This window comes from Phodopus roborovskii, unplaced genomic scaffold (assembly GCF_943737965.1).
Source record: "Phodopus roborovskii unplaced genomic scaffold, PHOROB, whole genome shotgun sequence".
Classification (NCBI taxonomy): Eukaryota; Metazoa; Chordata; class Mammalia; order Rodentia; family Cricetidae; genus Phodopus; species Phodopus roborovskii.
In genome coordinates, this window is record NW_026126434.1 from 10,285,434 (window position 1) to 10,312,325 (window position 26,892).

The 26,892-nt window shown below is 37.0% G+C and overlaps 1 protein-coding gene across 5 annotated transcripts in view; it reads right to left on the bottom strand.

The window, feature by feature from the left end:
• Positions 1-523: 523 nt before the first annotated feature.
• Positions 524-26,892, bottom strand: part of Ddx50 (DExD-box helicase 50) — a 30,787-nt gene continuing 4,418 nt past the window's right edge. For all 5 annotated transcript variants that reach the window (XM_051186798.1, XM_051186799.1, XM_051186802.1 and 2 more), the window contains 13 exons: positions 24,431-24,506; positions 23,896-24,074; positions 21,771-21,888; positions 21,485-21,670; positions 20,901-21,046; positions 16,632-16,781; positions 11,052-11,213; positions 9,785-9,904; positions 9,015-9,088; positions 8,636-8,795; positions 4,792-4,926; positions 3,064-3,108; positions 524-1,023 (listed from right to left, as the gene is read on the bottom strand). In XM_051186798.1, coding sequence (XP_051042755.1) covers positions 745-1,023; positions 3,064-3,108; positions 4,792-4,926; positions 8,636-8,795; positions 9,015-9,088; positions 9,785-9,904; positions 11,052-11,213; positions 16,632-16,781; positions 20,901-21,046; positions 21,485-21,670; positions 21,771-21,888; positions 23,896-24,074; positions 24,431-24,506 — 1,830 coding nt within the window. In that variant the 3' untranslated portion in view covers positions 524-744. The remainder of the gene's footprint in view (positions 1,024-3,063; positions 3,109-4,791; positions 4,927-8,635; positions 8,796-9,014; positions 9,089-9,784; positions 9,905-11,051; positions 11,214-16,631; positions 16,782-20,900; positions 21,047-21,484; positions 21,671-21,770; positions 21,889-23,895; positions 24,075-24,430; positions 24,507-26,892) is intronic.

A 26,892-nucleotide genomic window follows, 5' to 3' on the forward strand; every position in this document is an offset into this window, starting at 1 on the left:
ACACCCTAGTCCCTAGTCCTCTGCTTTAGTCTTGATCTTTATTCATTCATGTCTATTATAATTGGCTGATTGTTAGTTTTATGAAACCAATGACTATTCCCTTTTTATAAATGTGTGCTCTAGTAACTACCAGAAAGTAGATATACATTTGATAAATAAAGAAGTGTAAATTGCTTGCATACCTACCTACCTGAATCTGTCTAAAAAGTTAAACTGGTACATTTCACCAAACATGTCACCAGTTAACACCACTTAAAGTGGAAAGGGTTTCATCTTATCACACAAGCTATGGATGAATGACCTAACATTAATATACCACACTTTGCGGTGTGCACCTTTTATCCCAGCACTTGGGAGACAGAGGCAGGCAGATCTGAGTTTGAGGTCAGCCTAATCTACAGAGTGAGTTCCAGGATAGCCAGGGCTACACAGAGAAATCCTGTATTAAAAAACCAGAAACCTAAAGACTACCACATCATAGAAGAAATTTTAAAAGTACATTGAGAAAATTCTTCACACAGAATGAAAACAGACAATAAAAGGGGCTTTTTAATTCAAAGGTATAGCTGGATAAGTAGATTTGTTTACAACCATTCTTGTGAAATACTTTTTAAAAAAATACGACCAACTTCTTTGCAAATTACAGACAAATACCTCAACTATGATGGCCTAATTTTTGGTGAATAATATACATGATTAGACAGAAATAGGCAAGCTCACACTGGAAGATTAACTATCAAACACTTAGTCAAAACTCCGTTTATGGCCCCCACTTCTTGATCGATTTCTGTTCCCATTTCGTCTTCTACCATCTTGCCGACTTCCTGACCGACTCCCCTGTCGACTCTGTCTACCTGATCGGCCACCAGATCGACCACCAGACCGGCCTGAACGGCCCGACCTGCCACCTGACCAGCCACCCCTCTGTCTGGGATTAGAAGCTGTGTTTCCATCATAATATTCTTCAATTTCTGGTAATTTGGCTGGCACTGAGAGTATCCAGTCTGAATCGTGCCACTCTGCCTGTTAAAGGAATATACAGGATTAACAGAAATGCAAAATAAAACACATAAACAAGTGAGTTTTAGTTACTAATGAAGGGCATTTTCCCCTTGAAGTGTCAAGAAAATTAGCAAAACAGTAACATGTTCAAATTTTAATCTCAAAAGGAGATTTCTGCCACTTCTCAGCCTTCTGGTTAAGATTAAGTCAGAGAAACCATCAAACCCTTTTCAAGATTCTACATCCCTACTCATAACAGTTATGTTTTCTAAAAGACGGTATCTTTCTCAGGACAAAGAAACAGACCATTAATAAGCAGTGAAGTATTATAAGCGACTACATCAACAGGACCACAAGTAAAACCTGACATTAGTCAATGAGGGAACATCTAAGTTCAAGGACTGCCTAGGCTACTACTGAGTTAATTTAAGGCCAGCATAAGCAAGTTAGTGAGACCCTGTCTCACAACAAAAAGGAAAAAGGGGGCTAGAGCACTTGCCTAGCATTCATGAAGAATCCTGAGTTCAACTCCCAATTACTACCACCCCCAAAAGGATCTACAATATTTCTTTAAACTTTAAGTAAATGTTCTTTTTTACTTTTTGTGTATGTGGATTTTTGTCTGGATATAACTGGGCGTGTATTTGGAGGGCAGATGACAACTGTGAGGAGTTGGTTTTCTTTCACCTTTCACCTCTGGGCCTTCTCATTGGTTCCTAGTATCCACAATATTTTAAAGACTCCATATAGAGTACAGTCAGGGCTGCTGATGTCTGAGTGGGTAAAAGTGCTTGCTACCAACACATGACTATGCCTAGGAACCACATGGTTAGGAGAGACCCAACTCCACAAGTTGTCTTTTGAACTCATAGATTCCACAGTGTGCACATGCCCCAACCCACACATAAATGAATGTAATAAACAACAGAATCTCATTATTTCAAAATAGGTATATGGATAAGCTATATATGGCACATATAAGTATCAAGTTTGAGCCATATATTAAGTTCCAAGCTTGCTTGGGCTAGATAATAGGACTTTTGTTTCAGTACTAACTACCTCCCAAAATGTACATAAAACAAAGGCATAGAAGACAAAATTCTTGACTATAAGAATATAGTAGGATGGCCAGTGGTGGCCCACACCTTTAATCCCAGCACTTGGAAGGCAGAGGCAGGCGGATCTCTGAGTTTGAGGTTAGCCTGGTCTACAATCAAGTTCCAAGATAGCCAGGGCTATACAGAGAAAACTTGTCTCAGAAAATATAAAGTCAGTAAGGCTATGGGGAAGCCCAGTGTTAACCTATCATGTATAAGATCCTAGCTTCCAACTTGAGAATAGCAAAGAAAGATAACCAAGAGACAAAAGTGAAAATTTAAATAAACATATTAAAGAATATTTGTATAGAAGGAATTCTATTACAACTATGTTTAAATCCCTAAAATTTAAATATGTAGGAATAGTTAAGATTGAAATGACAAGGGGGCTAGAAAACTGGCTCAGCGGTTAAGGCACTGACTGCTTTTCCAGAGGACCTGGGTTCAATTCCCTACATGTACATGACAGCTCACAACTGTCTGTAACTCCAATTATAGGGGATCTGGCATCCTCACACAGATGTGCACATAAAACACCAATGTACATAAAATAAAAAATACAGTTAAAAAAAAAAGATGGAAATGACAAAAAGTCTGGTGTTTGTCTACTATAAACAGTGAAAATGGACAAAGGATTTGCTAAAACTATCCACAAAATTATCAAAGTGTTGAAGCTGGTTATGTACTTATTGTGACTCATTAAAGAATTTTTTGTGAACCCTTCTTGTGGATGTAGGGAATGGAACCTGGGTCCTCTGTAAGAAGTAAAGTGGTTAAGACTCTGTAGCCCCCAATTATCATTTATGTTTGAAATTACCCATAATAAAATTTTAATTATGGGACAAGCAACATTTCATATTAAGGACTTCCTTATTAATTGAGGTATGATAAATGACACTAAGTTTTTCAAAACAGTCTTTTAAAGAAACATACTCAGCTATTTAATAGATAAAAATTTAAATACCTGTAATCTTTCTGACTCACTTGTAGGAACATCAAAACAAACACCCTAAAAGCAAAATAAAATTTTTATTTAGAGAACATGAATTAATTTTTACTAATTAGTATTTGTTGCATTATGCTTTTAAATAGCATGTTTTCAATGACTGTTCACCAGGTGAAAGATACGCATAGATTGTATGTAACACTTACTATAGCTTCTAATCTGAGGTAGAACTAAATATAACTAGTAAGACTCTGAAGTACCTAGAATACTCTCTAGAAGAATTTTTGTAGACAATATAATGGTCCCATGTCCCTTAGAAAATGGTCCTTCTTGCCGGGCAGTGGTGGCATAAGCCTTTAATCCCTGCACTCTGAAGACAGTGGCAGATGGATCTCTAGTTCCAGGACAGTCAGGACTCTATAGAAAAACCCTGTCTCAAAGAAAAAGGACAGCGAGAAAGAAAGTAGTCCTTTTAATACATTTCTTTAAAACATTAGTGAGAAGCTAGGAACACAGGTCTGAGATATGGTACTTGATTATCTTTCCTTCCTTCCTTCCTTCCTTCCTTCCTTCCTTCCTTCCTTCCTTCCTTCCTTCCTTCCTTCCTTTTGGTTTTCTCTATATAGTCCCAGCTGCCTTAAAACTAGTTCTGTAGACTAAGCTGGCCTCTAACTCAGAGATCCATCTGCTTCTGCCTCCCTAGTCCTGGGATTTTAAGTGTATGACACCACTGCCTGGCTGAGACATGGTCTTTGTGTAGTCTTGGATGTTTTAGAACTAGCTTTGTAGACCAGGCTGGCCTACAACTCACCAAGATATGCCTACACTGTCTTCTGTAGTAATGTTAGATAATCTTAGTTCTAAAATTAAGCTGTAAACTGAGTGTGGTGATACACTAGAGGCAGAGGCAGGTAGGTGTCTGTGAGCCCTGGTCTACATAGTGAGTTCCAGGACAGCCATGGCTCATGTAGAGAGAGCACGTTTCCAAAACAAAACCAAAAAAAAAAAACAGCTTTAATTACATTTCATAGTAACTTACTAAGGCACATGTCTGTAACCTTAGTACTTGGGAAGAATGAAGAGGAGCAAGGATTCAAGGCTAGCCTGGGCTACTATGAAATAAGGTCTCAAAGAAAAACATTATTACTCTCATTAGTAACCAACAGCCAACAACAACAACAAAATAGTCCACATTTCCTAAATTATAAGAGCAGAGCTGTTCAACTGTTACATATAGAAGTTAATCTTAAAACAATAAACACACACAAAAAGCAGGGCGGTGTGGTGCAACCCTTTAATCCCAGCACTCGGGAGGCAGAGGCAGGCAGATTTCTGCGAGTTCGAAACCACCCTGGTCTACAAGAGCTAGTTCCAGGACAGGTTCCAAAGCTACACGGAGAAACCCTGTTCAAACAAAACAAAACAAAAAAACTAATAAACAAACAAACAGACACACAGACCACACACGGTAAGTATACTATACCAGTAACTTAGATTACTTAAGTCAGAGACAGGTGTGGTGTCACCTACTTACAATCCCAACATTCAGGGGAGAATCTTAAGTTCAAGACCAGGCTGGGCTATATAAGGATACCTTGTCTGAAAATAATAACAGCAACAAAAACTTTGGTATTAGTCAAACAAAGCAGCATGACTTAAAGCTCTGAAGGGATGTATCATTTATAGAATCCTAAATCTTTGAAGAAACTGGTTAAAATGCTTACTAACTTATTTAGAAAAACCTACCATATTTCCTTTTAGGAGGCACATTCTGGTTACTTGAGACACAGCATTACTACTCAGCTTTCTGTTAAGCTCTTTCCAAGCACAGCTGACATCTTGTATTTCTTCTGGGCTTTCCAGAGTCATGGTTACAAACCCCTTTAGAAATAAAAGTCCTATTAGGTTTGGGAGAAATTCAGCAGCAGGACAATTAAGTTTGAACTCCATGATCCTGCATTAACTACAGAGTTCCCATACAGTGCACCAAGAGTGTAAACACAGCTACTAAAAACTCATTTCTCTGAAACAGTATTAGAAAGCTGTTTACACCTCATTGAAAGCACCACACTGTATACTGCTCTGACAGACCACTCAAAGACTATGTTCTACATGTTACAAGACAGAATTGAATCAGAACACCACAGGAAGACATGGGGGAAATAGTAGTGAATAAATAAAGGAATGTTTTAAAGTCAATTACTTAACAATGGGGGTGGGGAAAGATATCAAAAGCTTCAAACTTTTGGAGGACTACCACATAAAAATTACTTGTTTCAGGAAGCTTCACTGGGCAGTGAAAGAATCAGCATGAAGAGACAAGGAAATATTTATCTAGCAAATACTTAGTGACTATCTCCTATAGTATAGTCCATGCCAAGGGCTAAAGATAATACCAAGCAGACCTCTCTCTCACAGACATGATTTTCTCGTGTATGTGTGTGTGTGTGTGTGTGTGTGTGTGTGTGTGTGTGTGTGTGTGTGTGTGTGTGTGTGTGAGAGAGAGAGAGGGGGGGGGAGGGTAGAGACAGTAACAAAGCATATAAAATGGAAGTGATATGAATCATAAAAGATAACATAACACATAACAGAGTTGGGGAATGTAAAAAAGTGAAGAGAGGACCAGAGTGATCTGGAAAGATTTTTCCAGTATGATATTTGAGCAGAGGCCAAAACAAAGGAAGAAGCCACAAGGCTGTAAGGGGAAGGAGTCTGAGAAAGTGAGTAAGCCTGAAAGTCTTTGCAGGGGTAGGTTCATGCAGAAGTAACTCAAATAGATTCAGACAGCTAGAAAAATCAAGAGAGTAATAAAAAATGAAGTCACACAGTTAGCAAGCAGAATACCCTACAGGCACACATTATTGGGACATTCATGATAAGGATTTCAGAGCTAGAGATGGCTTTGAGGTTAAGACTCCCAGTACCCAGAAGGTAGCTAACAACTAGCCAGTGGTAACTACAGTTGCACTCTTCTGGTTTTGAAGGCACCTCATGCACATGGTACACATACAAATACTCAAGTAAGGCCTGGCAGTGGTGACAAACACCTTTAACCTCCCAGCACTTGGGAGGCAGAGACAGGTGAATCTCTGTGAGTTCAAGGCCAACCTGGTCTACAGAGTGAATTCTAGGATAGGTTCCAAAGCAACATAGAGAAACCCTGTCTCTAAAAACCAAAAGAACATAAACAAGATAAAATATTCAGGTAAAAACTCTTAAACATAATATAAAAAAAAAATTAAGACTTCAAATATGGTTTAGTCCATAAGAGAAATTTCAAGTCATTAATTAGTACCTTGTTCCCAAGATATTTAATTAAAAGTATGATCTATCTACTAGATTCTTGGTTAGACTGGCCTCAGACTTGAAACATTCCCCTGCCTCTGCTTCCCAAGTGTTGTGATTGTAGACATGGCCACCTTGTGGCCAGCAAAGAATTCTTTCATGAGATAAGGATTAACAGTAAGTGACCTATGAAGTACCTTAACATTTATTTTTTAAAGTACAGTTTAAAAATTATTTATTTAAGAGGCTGAGAGAATTGTTGTGACTTCAAGGTCAACCTGGGATATATAGCAATGTCTTGTCTCCAGAAAATAAAACACCCAGATTGGTATGTGGCAGTATATGCCTAAATGGGGAATCTCTGTAAGTTCCAGGCCAGCCAGAGGTACACAGTGAGAGCCTGTCTCAAGAATAAATAAAACACCCACTGAAGATAGTTTTTGTTTTTAGAGACAGGTTTTCAATATGAATCCCTGACTGGCCTAAAACATTTATATTCAACAGGCTAGTCTCAGATTTTTGAGTCTCCTGTCTCTGTTTCCCAGGCACTACCTGGGAAATATGAGCTACCACTTCTGGCTTGTTTGGTTTTGAGACAAGTTTAGCTGTGTATATAGTCCAACCTAGCCACCTCCTGAATGCTGAAATTAGTCATGCCCAATATTCCTGGCTAAATATTATTTCATAAAGTACCTGATGAGTTTTTAAGGATCCTCTATGTACTCAGTGCTAAAGGATCACCATTCAGATTACTATTCAGACAGTAAAATATACTTTTAAAATGGGTCTACATGACAATTAGTATGTATTCCTCCCTCCCTTGTCCCTTTCTCAAGACTCACACCCCCACTTACATCCCAGTAAGTAACAAATCTCTGAACCACTTGCGTTAAATGGCTCTGGTGTAACAGATATCTGACACTAACCTTCAAGCAAGCCACAGTAATGCTACACAGAAACTCAGAAACAGACATCCCTACACATACAAAGGTAATCCTTACTTTGCCCTTATAGAATCTATTTACTTTGTAGTTCCTTGACAACTTACAAAATGAAAAATGCAAAAGTTTCAGTTGGCTCCTTACGGCACAAAGGGATGATTTTCTTTTCAGAATTCTTACAGACACTTTTGGTGTGATAAATAAGAACTAAATTCCCAGGGGACAGGGATGGAGATTTAGGGAAGCCACAAGCCATATGTGTGCTTAAGATTCTTCCAAGCTGTGCTAGACAATGGTTGTGTATATCTTTAGTCCCAGCACTCAGGAGGCAGAGGCAGAAATAGGCAGATCTCTGTGAATTCAAGACTAGCCTGGTCTACAGAACGTTTTCCAGGACAGGCTCCAAAGCTACACAGAGAAACCCTGTCTCAAAAGGAAAAATCAGAAACAAAAATTGCCAGGCTGGCTAACTGATTAAACTTTAGTAATTTGGAATGTTGCAAATCTGGAGCAAAATTATCTTTGGGATTTTTTAGCTCCCCCTTACAAGATCCTAGTGACCATTTAATACCTATCTCTATATCTCCCCTAACAGTTTTTCAACTGCCAGGTAAAACAAAGTAAACAAACAAAAAAACTTTTACAATCTTAACAGACCAATAACGTCTACAAATCCATAAGCTAGGAATGTTATCATGTAACATCTAAAATCTAAGATCTTTCCCACCTGGCTGTCACCTGTTCATCTGATGCCCACACCAATGTATGTAGTCAATTCTGCAATTAATGACTTTTAGTTCTATGACTATGAAAGCACACAACTACTTCCATGGTGGCAAACATCCTTCACAATGACCTAAATCCAAATTCATGGTAACTCACATATAGCTAAAAATAAAACTATCTCATACTCCCTTTAGAGTGAAAGCTATATTTTATATGAACAGAAGCAAATCTAAATATAGACATTAGATGACTGATATGAAACCATCTTTGTAAGTAGATTAGACTGTGATACTATGATTAAGTAGAATATCGTTATTTTTAGAACAAGTTGAAATATTTAGGAATGTCGTATTTCAACTTTCAAACCATTTACAGAAGGAAAAGAGTGTGTATGAACATAAAGCATATGTTATACAATATTAACAGCTACTGAATTAAGGTGGATGGTAAATGGTATTTATTGTACTCGTCTTTGCTCCCAAATGCTGGGATCAAAGGCACGAGAAGATTTTTCTAGGCAGAAAAAGGGGGAAAAACACAACAATAAAACTTAATATGTTAAAGGAATCAAGTGCAGTGTTTCAGTAATGTACTATTCAACTACTATGGCAAATATACACTTCCCCACCCTTTTCTACCTTATCAGAGGTGATTAAAGATCGTGGTTCAAAGCTTGATGCACCAGAAATGTGAGCTAACGCTGCGGCCAATGCATCTACCGCCCCTTTCTCTTCTATCAGTCTTTGAGCTGATGGTCGGAAGAAATCAACAGCAGCATAAGAAACAGAGGCCAGAGACCTGTGGTTTAAAAATAGCAAATGTTCTTGGTCATGTACAGGGCAAAAAGTAAAGGCAAGATCAACAAGGGGAAAAGAAAGAGTTACATTTTCATGTACATAACGTAACTAAATGTCTTCCAGTAAAACCCTTGACTAAAATGTTCTCATATTGAAACCAGGAGAGCTTAAAGATGAACAACCTAATATAGAAATTACTCAGCAAGGTCAGAAAGCATACCTGATGGCATCCATGCTTTTAGATTTAACTAAATCCATTGTAGAAGGAACACCTACACGTTTAAAAGTAATTCCCTGAAAATGAAAGAATTACATTAAAGAAAAAGGAAGTCATCATAGTTAATTTCTAAATTAATATAGTTTGTTGAATTTCCAGTTTTTAGACTTAAAGATTTCCAAGCCCTAGCAGATGAAAAAAATTGTTTTTTCTAACAAACCATCTATAATCGATTCTAAAAAGAAATAACAAACAAAAAAAAAATTTTTTTAAATTGTCCCTTACTTAAAATCATAGAAGTTCACTTACAAAACAAAACTGATTCAAAAAGAAAAAAAAAACAAAAAGAAAACTATTTTCATTTTACAAACTATATTAGTATATAAATATAAAGGTACTTGGTAAACAACAAGAAAATGCAGACCATAAAAATGTATTTTTTAATGAAACTGGTTATTGTACTATTAACCTAACTAAAAAAGCAATGCCAAACCAGTTACCCATTTACAACGCTTAGTAATCACACTTCCAACTTTAGTGTCAAAAGAGAAAACCAAAGAAAAAAGGAGCATGTCAGATCTTCTAGCTTCACAATAACAGCTGTATAAACAAAGTCTTACAACTAAAACAAATTTAGCTCTCCATATGCTTGACATCCAAATGCAGTGTAAGCTAAGAAATATTGGGAAGGTGTATTTGTGAGAACAAATATAAAAACTCTCTTCTATAATACCTTTTAGTTGATAAGACTGAAATCATTTAACTGTACTCACTGCTTTCTGTTCCACATATCTCAGTTGTCCTCTTTCTCTTGGTTGATAAAAACATACACAAATCCCTGTCCGTCCAGCTCTACCTGTTCGTCCAGAGCGATGGATATAAGATTCAACATCCTAAGAAAAAAGAAAATTCATTTTATAAACTCTCAACAAGTGAGACAGCCATGATGCATACCTGTAATAGTACTCCGAAGGCTGAAGCAAGAGGACTGACCCAAATTTAAGGCCAGCCTCAAAAAACATCAAGAAGAATGAGGCATGGTAATGCAAACCTATACTCCCAGTACTTGGGAGGTTGCTGAGGCACTAAAGTTCAAGAACAGCTTGTATTAAAGAGCTTCAGGTCTGCCTTGTCTGAGATCATTTCTCCAAAATGGCAAAAATACATTCAATCTTTCTGTACTTTACAACATTACAGGTAATTTATATGCTAGAATTCTGGAATAAAAAGACCAATTAAAAATTATCAATCTAAGACCCAAACAAGGACAATATCAACAGACATAACAAAAAGAGGGAACTCTCACAGGGCCCCAATCCTAAACAAGAAACTACAGGCAATTAAGGAATGCTAAGAGTAAGAAAAATAGTCTTCCTCAGGGAAGAGTCCTGATACCAAGAGGTCAGTCCCAAAATCATATATGTAAGAGTGACATAAGGACTGAGCAGATTCTCTTCATGTATTTAGGAATATGTGTGTATATGTGTGTGCAGGTGTGTGTACATTAACAAAAAAAAAAAAAAAAAAAAGAGGTTCTGAATTTGGGATAGCAAGGGTGGGTTATCTGGGAGGGATTGGGGGAAGGAAAGAGAAGGAGAAAATGATGTGATTATATTTTAATTTTTAAAAAGTTTAAATAAAAAGCAATTTAAAAAGCAGCTATTTACCCACATGTTCTACGTACAAAACATTTTATAATTCCTTAATGAGATGTGTATGTTGTTACCATCAAGTTTTTTTGTTCTGTAAAGAAATTAGGTATATACCAATGGCTGGCCTGGAACATGCAGTGACACCTCAGCCTCTGCCTCCCAAGTGCTGGGACAATAAGTTTGTGCCATCATTTCTGGCTCCTTGTATGATTTTGTCAATCAACGTTTAATGCAACAATAAAATTATTTATTATAAGGTGGTATATCTGATCAATGGAATACCATCCTAACAAAAGATAAGATCAGCAACAAATCAAAGACATATTTCTCAGATCTTAAGCAATACTTTGTAAATAAAGTAATATTTACACAACTATCCATTTCCTACCTGTGGAGGGGAACTCTGAATCACCAAGTCAACCTCAGGAATGTCCAAGCCACGGGCAGCCACATTGGTTGCCACCAAAACTTTAAAACTACCTTCTCTGAAGCCTTTCAAGGTAATTTCTCTTTGTGACTGTGCAATGTCTCCATGCAAACACTGAGCATTCTATTTGGAAAAAGCAAAAAAAAAAAAATAAGAGTGTATTTCATACCTATAACTCTGTATCACAACTCCTTTCAGTCTGTACCCTTTTCTTATATTGTTTTTTAAATTTATCTTTAATAACAATGTATGATTAATAAAATGACTAGAGAGAGAGTTCAGTAAGTTAAGGCACTTGCCACTAAGCCTGTCAGCCTGAGTTCAATTCCTGGGACCTATAGAGTAGAAGGAAAGAACAGAATCCTACAAGTTAACCTCTGACCTCCACATTCACCAAGGCATGTACACATGTGTGCAAACACTAAATACATAAATGTTAAAAAATTTAAAATCCAAAACATTCTAGAAAATATACTGCATAAAATGTAAATCTTACTTAGTATCAGCCTCTAAAAAATAATTTTATTGCTAATCGTTTGAAAGATACTTTATACAACTTCTTTTGTATTTCCAGTGTCAGGGATTGAATCCTTTGCTCCTCCTAGGTCAAGTATTTCCTAGAGTGAATGGTGGATGAACAAACAGTTCCATCACTGAGCTACATATTGAACTGAACATGTTTGTCTACTTCCTTTTGTTTTGTAGACAGTCTTGAAATGTAGCTCAAGATAGCCTCAAACTTATGACTCTGCTGCTTTAGCTTCCTCAATAAGAAAATTATAAGCATCATGCCCAGTTTTGCTGTTTGTTTGAGTTTAGTAAAAGGTAAGTTTTATTCTTTTAAGACTTACTTTATATGTATGGGTATTTCAACTGCATTTATGCCTATGTTTTGTACCCTCAAAAGTCAAAAGATAGTATCAGACTGGAGTTAGAGATGGTTGTCAGCCACCATGTAGGAGCTAGTATTTAAACTCAAGGTATCTGGAAGAGCAGGCAATGTTCTTAACTGTTAAACCACCTCTCCAGCTCTGGTTGTTTTTTTGAATGCAGGTATAAACCAGGTTGGTCTTGAATTTGCCATACTCCTACTTTCCACTACTTTCTACCTTCTGCGCACTGGGATTATAAGTTTGTTGTCAAAATCAGCTGGGATATTATTATTATATTTCTCAAGACAGGCTTTCTCTGTATTGCTTTGGAGCCTGTCCTGGAACTAGCTCTATAGACCAGGCTGGTCTGGAACTCAGAGATCCGCCTGCCTCTGCCTCCCAAGTGCTGGGATTAAAGGCATGTGCCACCAACTCCTAGTTGAACATCTGTACTGTATATAAATTTTCACAGTAACAATGCTACAATAAAAAACCTTTTACTTACATCTTTGGATATGGCCATATATGTGTGTTTCAGAAGGATTCTTACCTAGAAATTGACCTAGGTCAAATATAGTGACTATTTAGAGCTGGAGATGAAACTCAGTTGGAAGAGTGCTAACCAAATATAGCTAAGGCCTTGGATTCAATACCCAGAAAAAAATTAACTTTTTAAAAAAAAGATACATTTTTATGTGTATGAATATTTTTTCTTCCCGTATGTCTGTGCACCACATGTGTGTAGTGTCCACGGGGGCTAGAAGAAGGGGTCATCAGATCCCATGAACTGGAGTTTTACAACAATTTATAGCTACCATGTGGGTAAGGGGAATAGAACCTGGGTCATCTTCAAAACCAAAATGATATCTAACTTGATACACCACCTCTCGAGCTCCCAACTTTTAATTGCTATTGCCAAGATATTGTAAAAATTAGATGTGCTAGAAGTGGGGGAAACATGCCTTTAATCCCAGCATTCGGAGAGGCAGAGGCAGACCAGTCTGGTCAGCAACTTCCAGGACAGGATTCAAAGCTACACAGAGAAACCCTGTCTTGAAATATCAAACAATCAAATTGTACCCATTTACTTTTCAATGTTCTGTATTTATTACATCATACTCTACCCACCAATACCAGTGTATTATAAACCATAATCCTTGTTAATAGGCAAAAATTATATTCCAATTATTTAATTTGCTTTTTTTATATTTGTTTTCATGTTCATGGGTATTTTACCCATATATATGCCTGTTGCGGCCATGGATTCCCTAGAACTAGTTATAGATGGTTGTAAGCTTCCACATGTATGATGGGACTCAAACCCAAGTTCTCTGAAAGAGTAGTCAGTGTGCTCTTAACCATTAAGATCTCTCTCCAGCCTTGTATTTCTGTAATTTTTGCTAGGCTGAACCTATTTATGCTATACTGATTGATATCTGTTCTAGAAATACTTTTCCTAATATTTTTTTGTTTTTTATATTTTGTATTTTGCCTGCATGGATGTCTATGCACCATATGCAGTACCCACAGTGGCCAGAAGAGGATGTCAGATCCCCTGAACTGTAGTTGCAGACAGCTATGTGCTGCCATGTAGGTACTGGGGCTCAAACCTGGGTCCTCTGAAAAAGCCACAAACCACTGAGCCATCTCTCCAGCCCCATTTTTTCCTTGTATTTTAATAGTATCCCTAGCTACTACTACAGTAAAAAAATTCATTAGTCATCATTAAAGTCTGATAACACATAACCCCAAACTTTAAAAAAAATATGATCTCTTATAACCTAGGCTGAGTTCAAACTTGCTATTTACTTAGGGATAACCTTGAACTTCTGATCATCCTACCTCCAACTCCCAAGTCCTAGGACTGAATACAGGCATATATGACCATACCTACTTTTACTTCGTACTGGGGAAGTGAAGGTCTTGTGCATGTACAAGGTCTTGATCATGCTAAGAACGGTACAAACCAAGTTACATTCCTCAGCCGCCACAGCATGCAAACTTCCTACATAAATTAATTTACTTAGTACTTGCTAAGTGTCTGGAATTGCCAAGATTGAAAACAGTCATAAAGAATTGGCTCTGGGGGCTGGAGAGTTGGCTCAGAGATTAAGAGCACTGACTATTCTTCTAGAGGGTCTGAGTTCAATTCTCAGCAACCACATGGTGGCTCACAACCATCTATAATGAGATCTGGTGCCCCCTTCTGGTCTACAGGCATACATGCAAACAGAATATTGTATACATAATAAATAAGTAAATCTTTAAAAAAAAAAAAAAAAGAATTGGCTCTGGGCCACACACAGTAATACACACCTGTAATGTCAGAGTATCTACAGGTTGTTGAAGCAGGAAGAATGTGAGGCTGGGCCAAATGTGGGATTCATAGTAAGACCCCTTCTCAAAGAGGAAAGAAAGTAAGAACAGGAAAAAAAAAGGTAGAAGAAGGGAAAGGAGGAGGGAAGGAGAGCAAGAAGGTTCTAGGACTCTGACAGGCATTTACGTATGATACACCTATACCAAGTACAAGATGGCATAAAAAATAAAAAATAGAAGTATGTAATACAGAGGGGAAAGCAACACTGAAGCTGAGATCTGGACAATATTAAGAAATCAACTGATGGGCTGGAGAGATGGCTCAAAAGTTAAAAGCACTGGCTGTTCTTCTAGGACCAAGGTTCAATTCGCAGCACCCACATGACAGCTCACACCTGTTTGTAACTCCTGCTCCAGGGGATCTGGCACCATCACATGCAAGTAAAACATCAAATGCATATAAAACAATGCATATAAAAACAAATCTTCAAAGAAAATAATTATTTATTTTATGTATATGTCTAAGTGCCTGCATATATGTATATACACCATGTACTTGCCCGACGCCTTTGGAAGCCAGGGCAGTCACATCACCTGAAACTGGAGTTACAGACAGTTGTGAGCTGCCATGAATGCTGGAAATGAAACTTGTATCTTCCAGGCAAGACCAGCAAGTGACCTGAACCACCTGAATCATCTCTCTCCAGTCCCAACACAAGCAAAATCTTTATCTGACAGGAACTGTGATGACAGCAAACTGAAGAGATGATGCTGACAAACCAGCAGCTTTGTGGGAGGTCTGGATGCTAGGAGTCAGTGAAGAATGGACCTTTCTCACCAACTGGAAAGAATCAGAAGAGACAGGCTTGGTCCTGGCCAAATAGGCAAATGTAAAATATCCTCATTATAATTGCTTTTTACTTAAAAAGACTAACTTTGTGTTCTTGCCCAGATGGTGAAGCGCAATAATCACTTTAATATTAATGAGTCTTGATTCTTAAATTACCATTACAGAAAAAGACTACATTCCAATGAAAATCTGGTTATACCTGGGCAAGTTGGAATTTCTTAATTTTTGGTTCCATCAACAGCACTGGTCACCAGTTATTTAAACAAATAACCATTTCCTATAGTTGTTTCTTTTATCAGAAAAAGAGTATTGTTATCATGTGTATCTCCTCTGAATGTAAAGCTTTACTAAATGTTGGGGAAATTTTCCAGTCATTACTCAGTCACAAAGTATGTTGATATGCAGAATGACTATTTGGAGGTTTAGTTAATTTGTGTTGCCTAAAATACTTAGGCAACAACATTTCTGTTTGCTGACTGACTGCTTGCTTTTCTGTTGCGTACGTCATTTTTTAATAATAACTCATTAATTTTGTGTATAAGAGAGTGCACATGCCATGGCATACATGTGAAAATCAGACTACAACTTAAAGGCCTTAAATTCAGAAACTTGGCATGCTCACCACATCAAGCTTATAATTCATTCTTACAACACAAGTGTAAAATGTTAAAATACTTACCAACAACTAAAATTGATTCTACCACCTTTCATATTTTCTAGGCCAAATTTTAAATGGAGAGATGGCTCACTGGGTAAGAGCATTTGCTGCATAAGCCGAGTTCAAATCCCCAGAGTCAATGTGAAAAACTAGGTTTGATGGTTTTCATACCTGTAACACCACTGTTCTTGGGCATATGGTGAAGACAGGTGACAGAAGGATCACTGGAGAAATGCTAATAGCTGGCCCAGCAATAGATTCTGTAAGAGCCTATTTCAAGTGACTAGGCAGAAAATGATAAGAGCAGGATACATAATGAAACATCTTAAAAATGTTCTAATGAAAACTGATGGAATTCCCCCCAATACCATATGAACCTCAAAAACAAAAATTTTATTGTGATTTTTTAAATTTATTTTTATTTTTAATTATGTATATGGTGGGTTGGTGTTTGAGTATGTACAAGTGAGTACAGGTGCCCAAAGAGGAATCCTTTGGAGCTGCAATTACATGTGGTTGTGGCTGCCTTGTTTGTGTGCTGGAAATTGTACTTGGGTCCTCTGGAAAAGCATTATGTATTTTTAATGGTGGAAAAGGGCATCTCTCCAGTCTGATATTATGCCTTTTAAATTTTTTGGGGTTAACATGATCAGCTCCTGGTTTGATTGTTAGCATAAGGGGGGGGGGGAAACTATTATGACTCAATAGGTAAGAAAAAGTTTATTACGTCATCTTCTTCCTGAATTACTCTATTTTGAATAAACTATCAAGTTTAGTCCACAAAGAGTGCATTTTTGCCTACTGATCCATCTCCACTATCTAGAAAGAGCATAAGGAAAGCTTACCTGCTTTATGTGTGGATTCATGGCCATTTCAGTTACATTCTTCTTAGTTTCACAGAAGATAATAGCCCTCCCTTCAGATCCACTGTAGACCTGAAGGACATCTCCAATAACTGCTGGTCTCTGCGACCAATGGCACTGAATAGCCAAATGCTTCAAGAAAAAAAAAAAAAAGGCAAAATGTTTTATCAAAAATTATCTTTTAAAGGGAGTAAGGATGTAAGCTTGGCTGGCAGAGTATTTGACTGGGTAAGATCCCCAGCACTGCATAAACCAGGACTGGTGACACATAACTGTCCAGTAATCTCAGGGCTAGCCTAGTCTAAGAGTGAAATCCAAACAGAAGGGCTAGGGATGTAACTGAATGGTAAAACATTTCATTAACATACACAAGCTCTGGGGCCAATCTCCAGTGGTAGAAGGGAGAAGATGAAAATAAATACTATTTGAATTTAGATCAGACACAAAAATGTATAATATGAAGTATCTACAGAGAAAAAAGATTTTAAGGGTCTACTAGGAGAAGGCCAGAATGGAAGATTATCCAGTAAGTTTCAGGGCTGCATTTTGGGTGATGAAGATAGAAGTGTGGCTATGTGTCAGAAATATAATAATTGGCAATACTGAATTAGATTAAAGACAGGGCTTGAATTCAATCTCCAACATCAAAAATGATGAGTACAATAAAATAAAAGCCAGATGGATATAGGAACAGGTAGATATATAATAAATAAAATAAAGCATTAAGCCAGGTGTGGTGCAGCCTCCCGTCTGCTGTCTCAGCACTTAGGAGACTGACGTTGCTGAGCTCACACCAGCAGATCTAATCCCATAGGCAGATTAAGAGGAGGTGCAATTTGAGTGGGAAGCAGAAAGATCAGGAATTCAGAAAGCCTTATTTAAATAGCAAGTTCAAAGTCCCTCAAAAAAATCAAAACTAACAAAAAACATAATTATAATATGAAAATGAAAGTAAAACATTAGTAATAGTGTAGCTGGAGTTTGTTTACAGCCTGGTCCCACAGCCAATTAGCCCCAAATAAGGACACAGAGACATTAATTAAAAACTGTTTGGCCCATGGCTTAGGCTTCTTATTGGCTAGTTCCCTTGTAATTTTTTTTTTTTTTTTGTTCCCTTGTAATTATTAACCCATTTCTGTTAATCTAAGTATTTCCACATGGTCTTATCTTACCAAAGAAGGGTTTGGACCTGTTACGCCTTCCTCGGCTACATGGCACCTCCTGACAGCCTCTCCCTATGTCCTCTCCCCAGTAGACCTCTCCTCTGGTAGCCCCACCTATACTTCCTGCCTGGCCAAGTGTTTTATTCCATCAACCAATAAGAGAAACATATATACAGAAGAACATCCCATATCATAATAGGATCTAGATATATACATATATATCTAAATAGGATATTTATATTCACTAAAATTCTTTCAATCTATCTAAATGTTTACAAATTTCACACAATAAAATGTTTGGAAAAGATTATACTACACTCTAAATGTAATGTTCTTTTTTGGTATTCAGTTTTCATTTATATACTGAGTGTAAGCATGCTTGCACATGAGCACATACCACAGTCATATGCAGACAACTAAAGAGACAATTTGTGGGAATCAATTCTCTTTCTACCATGCAGTTTTGAAGGAATCAAATCAAGGTCATCATCAAGTTGGCTGCAAGCACATTTATTCACTAGATCAGCTCACTGGTCCTATTAATCTAGGTTTAATTTTATTTATTTTTAAGATTTATCTATTTTTACTTTATGTATGTGGATGTTTTGCCCACATGTCTGTATACCATGTGTATGTAGTGCCCAAGAACCTCTGAGCCATCTCTTTCCAACCCACACCCTCTTTTGGTTTCTTTTTTTTTTCTTTTTTCTTTTTTTTTTTTTTTTTGCTGCTTTCAACAGTGTCTCACTAAGTAGCCCTGGTTGGCCTGGAATAGCCTACTCAGAGATCTGCCTGCCTATGCCTACAACACACACAACAATATTGGAATGAAAAGCAAGCACCAGCAACCCTGGCTAAAATTATTCTTCAAAAGATTAATATGACATGGCAATTATAGACTAGATGCAAAACAAATCCAAAAGAAAAAACTAAAAATTACTTTTTCTACCTATGACAAAATCTTGTTCTTTCTACAGCTAAAGAAAAAAAGAAAGAAAAAAGAAAGCTAGGCAGAGATGGTGGTGGCACAGGCCTTTAATCCCAGCACTCAGGAGGCAGAAACAGGTGGATCTCTATGATCTCAAGGCCACTCTGGTCTACAAAGAAACCCTGACTCAAAAATTAAAAAAAAAAAAAAAAAAGAAAGAAAGAAAGAAAAAATACAAAACCTGATTCAGATCAAACCCACAATTTAACTAATATGTGAAGTAATATTTCATTTTCAAACAAAAAGGTAGGGAGGAGAATCAGGCATGATAGCAACCAGTAATTTCAAACTAGAAATGTGATGACAAGATATAGAGCAGCCTTGGCTACATAGCAAGACAATGACTTAACAACTGAGTGAAGTAGTGCACATCTCCAATCCCAGCACTAGGGACAAAACCGCAAGCAACCTGAGTTCAAAGCCAGCTGGTCTACAAAAGAGGTTCTAGACCAGACTGAGGCTATATGTGAGAACCTTTTTCAAAAAAACAAGGCTGGGAGAGCTATCTCAGCGGTTAAGAGAGACCTTGGGGTAGTATCCATACAGTAACTCACAACCATTTAACTCCAATTCCAGGAGATCCAATGCCACAGATGCAGGCAAAAACTCATACTCATGAAATAAAAATAAATAAGCTTAAAAAAAACCAAACCAGTGTTGCATGCATTCTTGTACTCTCAAGACCTGGGAAGTGAATTCAAGGTAGGAAAACAGATATGGCTTAGTTGGAAGAATACTTATCTAACATGCATGAAGCCCTGGGTTCAATCCCCAGTGCCACAGAAACCTTGTGTAGTAGCAGCATTTGGCCTATAATCCCAACACTTGGGAGATAAAACCAGAAGGATCAGAAGTTAAAGGCCATCTTCTGCTAACAAACAAGTTTGAAGCCAGCCTTCGATACATGAAAATGAAATGATGGCTGGTAGTACTTCAAATGCAGGAGTGAAAAATATGAGGGGAATAAAAAAGCCTAAAAGACAGTATATATTTGTTATATCATTCAGTCTTTGTATGTTTGAAAATATCCTTGATATACAAAGCTTCCTCTGACTACCTTGCACTGCAATGTCCTCTTTCAAAATAATTATCACGTTGGTATCTACTCTTTGGGCTTACACTTTATTAATACCTAAAGAATCCATTAAGCATTACATGTTTTTGATTTGTTGAAGTACTAAAAATCATGTTTTTTAAAATAGTACAATTCTATACATAGCATTTTGCAATTTTTTGTTGTGCCTGATGATACACTCCTTTAATCTCAGCACTCAGGAGACAAAGGCAGGTAGATCTCTGATTTATGGCCAGCTGGGTCTACAAAGTTAGTTCCAGGACAGCTAAGCTACACAGAGAAACCATGCCTCAAAAACGCAAAGGAGAAAGTTTGTTTTAATTACACTTATTTACTGTGTGTGTGTGTATGTTTTTTGCATACTGTGGTACATGTGTGAAGGTCAAAGGATAATTTGAGAAGTCAGTTCTCTCCTTTCACGGTTACCAGTTCTGAAATGGAGCTCAGGTCATCAGGCTTGGCCAAAGGTACCTTTACCAACTGAACCATTTCACTGGTCCCAGTGATAAATGCACGTTTCTTCTCTTTTCTTTTGGATGTGTTACTGTTTTTGAGACAGCTCATCACATTATCACACTCAAACTGACATGTACCTCACTATGTAGCCTCTGATCTTAATGGGATACTCCTGGCTCAGTTTCCTCATCACATGCACCATTACACCTGGCATCACTGGCAATAAACAGTTCTGACATGTTTTACAGTTGCTTTTAAGTTAGGCCTTATTTGTTCATACACCCCCCCACCACTCCTATTTATTCTATTTGCTCCTAAGTATCAGACTACAAAAATACAGGTGTATTTCATTTCTCACTGAGTTAGAAAATTAATTTACAACCTCACAAATGCTAAACAAATGCTCTACCATTAAGCTAAAGTCCCAGGCATTACTATATATCTTAATAAGGGCAGGAAAAGAGACAAGGCTTTAAGAGCTACCTCAAGCTTGAGTTTAGCTTCATCAAATTTCAAAGTAAACACCAAAATTTAAAAGCTAAAATCTACATGCTGGCAAAGCTACTTACTTCCACAGTGGTTGCAGCTTTTTGAGTCATTTTTCCAACAAGGTCAACCTGTTCATATCTGGATTTCATGTATTTTTTGGCAACTTTGTACACCCACTGTGGGCAAGTTGCAGAAAAAAGTAAGGTCTGAGGATTGTCTTCTGAATCTTAAACAAACAAAAAGAATTCAAGTGTTTTCTTAATGTCCCATGATGTAGCCAAACTTGTAAAACTTACCCCAAACTTCAAAACAAAAGAAAAATTAAAAACTTGGGGCAAGTTTTTGACATACAAACCTTAATATAACCATTAGACTTTCACAATGAAACAAAAAGAAAACTGAACAGGGGAGAAAAGGATTGACGAAAGAACCATCACTCAGGAAATGGATAAAATGAGTTAGTATATCTACAAGAAATGATTACAATATAATCAAGAGAAGATTCAGAGCATGCTTTTATATTTTCTTATTTTAAGGAGCAGATACCAAGTAACTAATTTTGTTAGATTGCCAAGAGACAAGGTAATAAAAATTATGAAATAAAAATGTGTAAGCTTTCTGTCAAAGAACAGCTGTTAGTGTACTTATTTCAATTAGGACATACCAGTTTTGTAGGATTCATGAATAATATCTTCAACTTGTTCAGCAAACCCTAAATCTAACATTTGATCTACTTCATCAAGCACGACGTGGCGCAGCTTTGAAAGATCCAAACGGCCACTTTGCAGATGGTCTTTGATGCGCCCTGGGGTCCCCACAAGGATGTCAATACCATTCCGAATGTGATTAACTGTGAGAAGAAATATGTTAGAAATCAGGCATAGGCCTCTACATCATTTCTTTAAATTTAAAGTCAATATAACTTTTAACTATTGCATGTATTTACTCACTTTGGCTTTGATATGATGTTCCACCATAAAAACATGCCACACTAAGTTTTCTAGTTATGTCTTTGAAATCTTTGGCTACTTGATTTGCCAGTTCCCTTGTTGGAGCCAAAACTAGTACCTGAGCAAGAAATTTAAAAAAAACAAAGATGCACCATTTCTAAAGACTGATACAAATGCAATCTGAAAGTACATATCTGTAAAGATGCATTTAGAGTAAGAATATCAACATTCACTTCATAAGTACTTAAAAACAGAGCTGGGCATATTGTTAGTGGCAAATAATCACCTAGCATGCACAAGCTGGGTTTAATGACCAGTCCTGGGGTATTGGAGCAGAGAATACAAATACCAATAATAACAACAGTTTACATTTACAACAACATATTTTATGAGATTTCAAAAGCTATTTTCCTGGGTTGGGAATAGTTCAGTTGGTAAAGTATGCCCTTAGCATGCATAAGGCCTAGTGTCCAAGCCTTAGCTTTGCTTAACAGCATGTGTGGTAATGCACCCTTACAATTGTAGCATTTGAGAGGCAAAATAATTGTTCTCAAGTATATAATGATCTCAAGGCCAGCCTGGGCTACATAAGGCCCCATCTCAAAAAACAAACAAACAAAAAAATAAAATAAAATATGAGACTTTTCTTTTCCTTTTTTAAAACAGCTTTTCTCTATAGCTTTGGAGCCTGTCCTGGAACTCACTCTTGTCACTCTGTATACCAGGCTGGCTTGGAACTCAGAGATCCTCCTGTCTTTGCCTCCTGAGTGCTGGGATGAAAGGCATGAGTTAAGAAACTTCCTAATGAGGTTCCCAAGCCTTTTTTATTTCCTTGTCCCTCCCTCATCCTTCTTCAAATTTACTTCCCTAAAACACAGATATGAATAGACATACAGTTTACATTATCTGCTGTCTAGATCATCTATTCAAAGGTAAGGTCAATGAATGCAAAAGTTTAGGTCAGGCGAGTCACTGTATTTGCTGCATTTTAAGAAGCAGGTACAGAATTAAACTCAAAACATTAGTCACAGTAAAGATGATTCATACACTCAGTGCCTGTGCTTTGTATAAATGATTGTGATTAGTGAATTTTTTTTGTCATGAAAAACAGACAAGGTGGCATTAATATCCCAATTTTACAGAAATAGAACTTGAGTCGTAGTGAAGATACAAGTCTTGCCCAAAGTCACACAGCTAGAAAGTAGTAGGGCTATGATCTCAAGAACAAGCTCTAACAGACTAAAGTAGAGCAACTGTTTCCTATCTGCATTACTTGCAACTTTACCTAATTTCAACAAAGAAAAACAATTTATCCTATAAAACCAACACAGCCAATACAACATGATAGCTACCCCTAAGCCATTAAGATGTCATTCTATTCATTTACATGTGAATTTGCTTTTATAGTTTAACATTAGAAATATTTGAAAGCACAAACATACCTGTTCAAATAATTATGATGACTTTTCTTCTTCACTGGTTCTAAAAATGTCAAATTTTAAACTAGAATTTTACTAATTCCTTGTTAACTGATTTTACTATTTATAAAATAAGACATATATCTAGTATCCAATAATAGCAATAGTGTAATATTCTTCATAAAAAGCCAACTTGTGAAATAACATTGAGTATTTATTGAATCTCCAAGTGAACACCTTGTTGTAAAATTCATTATTTGTAAGTAAAGGCCAGGGATGAAAAAAAAAGTCACTAAGTAGAAATACTTCTATAAAGTAAACTGATTTCATAACACAAAGTTAAGGAAGATATCTACACATTCAGAGATAGTACATTTTTATTCCCTAACTAACATAAGTTAGTTTTGCTTGAAATTTTCCTATATGAAAAACAACAGATTTTTATTTTAGGAATCAAAATTTAACTTTATTTTAAAAAAGGGGACTCTAAAGGGGGGGACAGGTGAATACCTGACCTTGAGACTAGTATAATTCTTTCAGAGTTTAGGGTACAGCTCAGTGGGAGAGCATGAGCTTAGCATGCACAAGGCTCTGGGTTTGACCCCAGCACTCAAAAAAAAAAAAAAAAAAAAAAAAAAACCAAAAGATTGTTTTCCTCTGTCCCTTTTCATTATGTTAAGAGCTTTTACTTCCTTAATAACCGTTACCTTTGGTGAGCGGCTTTTTTTAATTGTTTCTTGATTTCTTTGGAGCCTTTCAATCAAGGGTATGGCAAAAGAGAATGTCTTTCCTGTTCCTGTCCGGGCTTGAGCAATTAAATCTTTTCCTTCATATACAGGACCAAAGGTTTTAACTTGAATAGGAAAGAGATATGTTACCCCTCGACCTGTAAAATGAGATTTCATTAAAATTTGTGACTAGCATTAGGAAAAAAAAAAAAAAATCAATTCATTTGAAAATGACAATCCTTATTCCTCCATGACTGCCTAAAGACACACTACCTAGTAATGGTTACAGTTATTCCTACCCCAAAGAAGAATTAGAATAAAATGGTCTGATGTAACAAACACATCAGAATAAACAAATCAGTTAAAACAAATCAGAATGAAGAAAAGAATGATGTAGAAATAACTGCAATTAAAAAGAATGGGCTATTTCTCTTTTAAATTCTTCTTTTGGTCAGGAAAGGAACCAAAATTTTTCAAAATCAACAAATTTTCAATGACATGAAAATCACAGTACCTTTCAGAAGCTTTCTAGTCTCCTCAGAAATGGAGAAATTGGAGAAGGCTCCTTCCTTTTGTTCACGTGTTAGAGTCTGTCAAAATGAAACCAAAATTCTAAATAATATAGTTTACATTGACTTTTAATTCATTTTGAGAGAGAAAGGACTTCCCAGATAGGTCTCATGTAGCCTGGGCTGCCTTCTAACATGCTAAGCAGCAAAGGACCATGATGCACCCACCTCTAAGAGTGCTGTGATTAGTTGTACATGGTCAAACATTTCCATATATGTAGCCCCGACTGTTCTGGAATTTGTTAAGTAGACCAGGGAGGCCTCAAACTCAAGAGATCACCTGCCTCTGCCTCCCAAGTATAGAATTAAAGACATACACTACCATGTCCAATCCTGCAAAAATATTTTCAAACATGTATTTTCATCCTTCAATGTCCTTTTTAAAAACTATGTTTATTTTAAATGTATGTCTGTGTGCATGCCTCATGTGTGCAGGTGCCCAAGGAGGCCAGAGAGGGCATCAGGTCCCCTGGAGGTACAGAGCTAGAGTAATGGGCAGTTGTGAGCTGCCCAATGTGGATGACAAACTGAAACTGTGTCCTCTAGGAGAGCAACATGTACTCTTAAGTATGAAGCCATCTCTCTGGCCCCTTGTTTGTTTGTTTATTTATTTATTTATTTATTTATTTATTTTTAGTGGAATATGCTAGATGTTTCTACAATCTTGCTCAGATGATTGCAGAACCAGGAAAAGCTATTTCTAATACTGATGCATCATACACTATTATTAGTCTTTTTATATAAATATATACACATATATGTATAATTTGAACTGGGTTTTCGGTTTTTGTTCGTTTCTAGAGTCAGGGTTTTCTGTGTAGCCTTGGCTGTTCTGGAACTAACTGCAGACCAGGCTGGCCTTGAACTCACAAAGATCTGCCTGCCTCTGCCTCCCAAGTGCTGGGATTAAAGGCATGCACAACCACTGCCCAGCAGGAAAAAAATAGTTGTTTTCTACTGCATAGACAGCATATTTTATTTACTGACCATTATTAGACATGCAGGCTAATTCCTAAAAGCAGAATTCCTGAAATCTAATTTGATAGGAAGAAAATAACCATTTTGGCATTTTAAAACAAATTTTGTTCTTGCAAGACCTGAATTTAGTTTCAAGATCCCATGTCAGGTGACTCACCAACATCCAAGGATCCAACACCCTCTTCTGATTTCCCTGAACGCGCGCACACACACACACACACACACACACACACACACACACACACACACACAAAATCAACAGTTAACATTGCATTAGGTGAATTTCAACAAAGCCAGGAATAATCTGTATATTCTACTAGCAACACAGATTTGTAGGTCCTTACTGAACTCAATTAGCACGTGTGCTTCTTGGCAAATAATAAATTTACAAGTAGAAAAATACAGAACAGCAATACAAAGATTCACCCCTTCCCACAACCCTCCAAGGGTTTCACATAAATTAATCTCAGTGCACCAAGGTTTGATACCTAATACAGCAGAAAGAAATAATGGTGAGGGCTTAAATTATTAGCTATTATCAGATTTAAAGATTATAATAAGTTCTTATCAAGAGAGGCCAAGCACAGTGGTACATGCTTTTAATACCAGCACTCAGGAGACACAGGTTGGGTTCCCAGCACCCATATGGCAGTTTACAACCATCTGTAACTCCAGTTCCAAGAGATCTGACACCCTCTTCTGCCTTCAGTAGGCATAAGAAATGTACATAGTGCATTTATATCCATGCAAAAAAAAAAAAAAAAAAAAAAAAAAACTCACAACACTCATACATTCGTAAGAGGAGGAAAAACTCTTTTAAAAAAGAAAGTAACTATCCTAAGAGGTATGGCAGATATAAGGCCAGCTCAGCTGGACATGATGGCACATACCTTTAATCTCACAACTCAGGCTGCAGGCAGGTGAATCTCTCATGAATTCCAGGCCAGATAGTACTATTGAGTGAGACCCTATCTCCAAAACCAAAAACTCTACATGGTGGTATTCACCTGTAATCTTAGCACTTGGAAGACAGAGTCAAAAGGATAGAGTTCAAAGTCATCCTCAGCTACCTAGGAAATTTGAGACTAGCCTAGACTAGTATATGAGAACCCCATCTCAAATAAATGAATAAACACAACTACAGCATGTCTACTATTCTTCTCCACATTTAATACCCAAAGAAACTCTTACTCAAGGACGTGGAGTAGCAGCTAGTTGGTTCAGTAGTTAAAGGCATCTGCTGCCAAGCTTAACAACCTGAGTTTTATCCTTGGAACCCATGTAGCAGAAGAAAAAGTGACTTACCCTCCACACACCAAAAACAAACCAACAAATAAATGTTGAAAAAGAAAAAAAAAAAAAAAAAAAAAAAAACAATGAAAGAAACAAGGGCCAAAGGGAAAAAGATTCAGGTTTGAGTTATACTGGT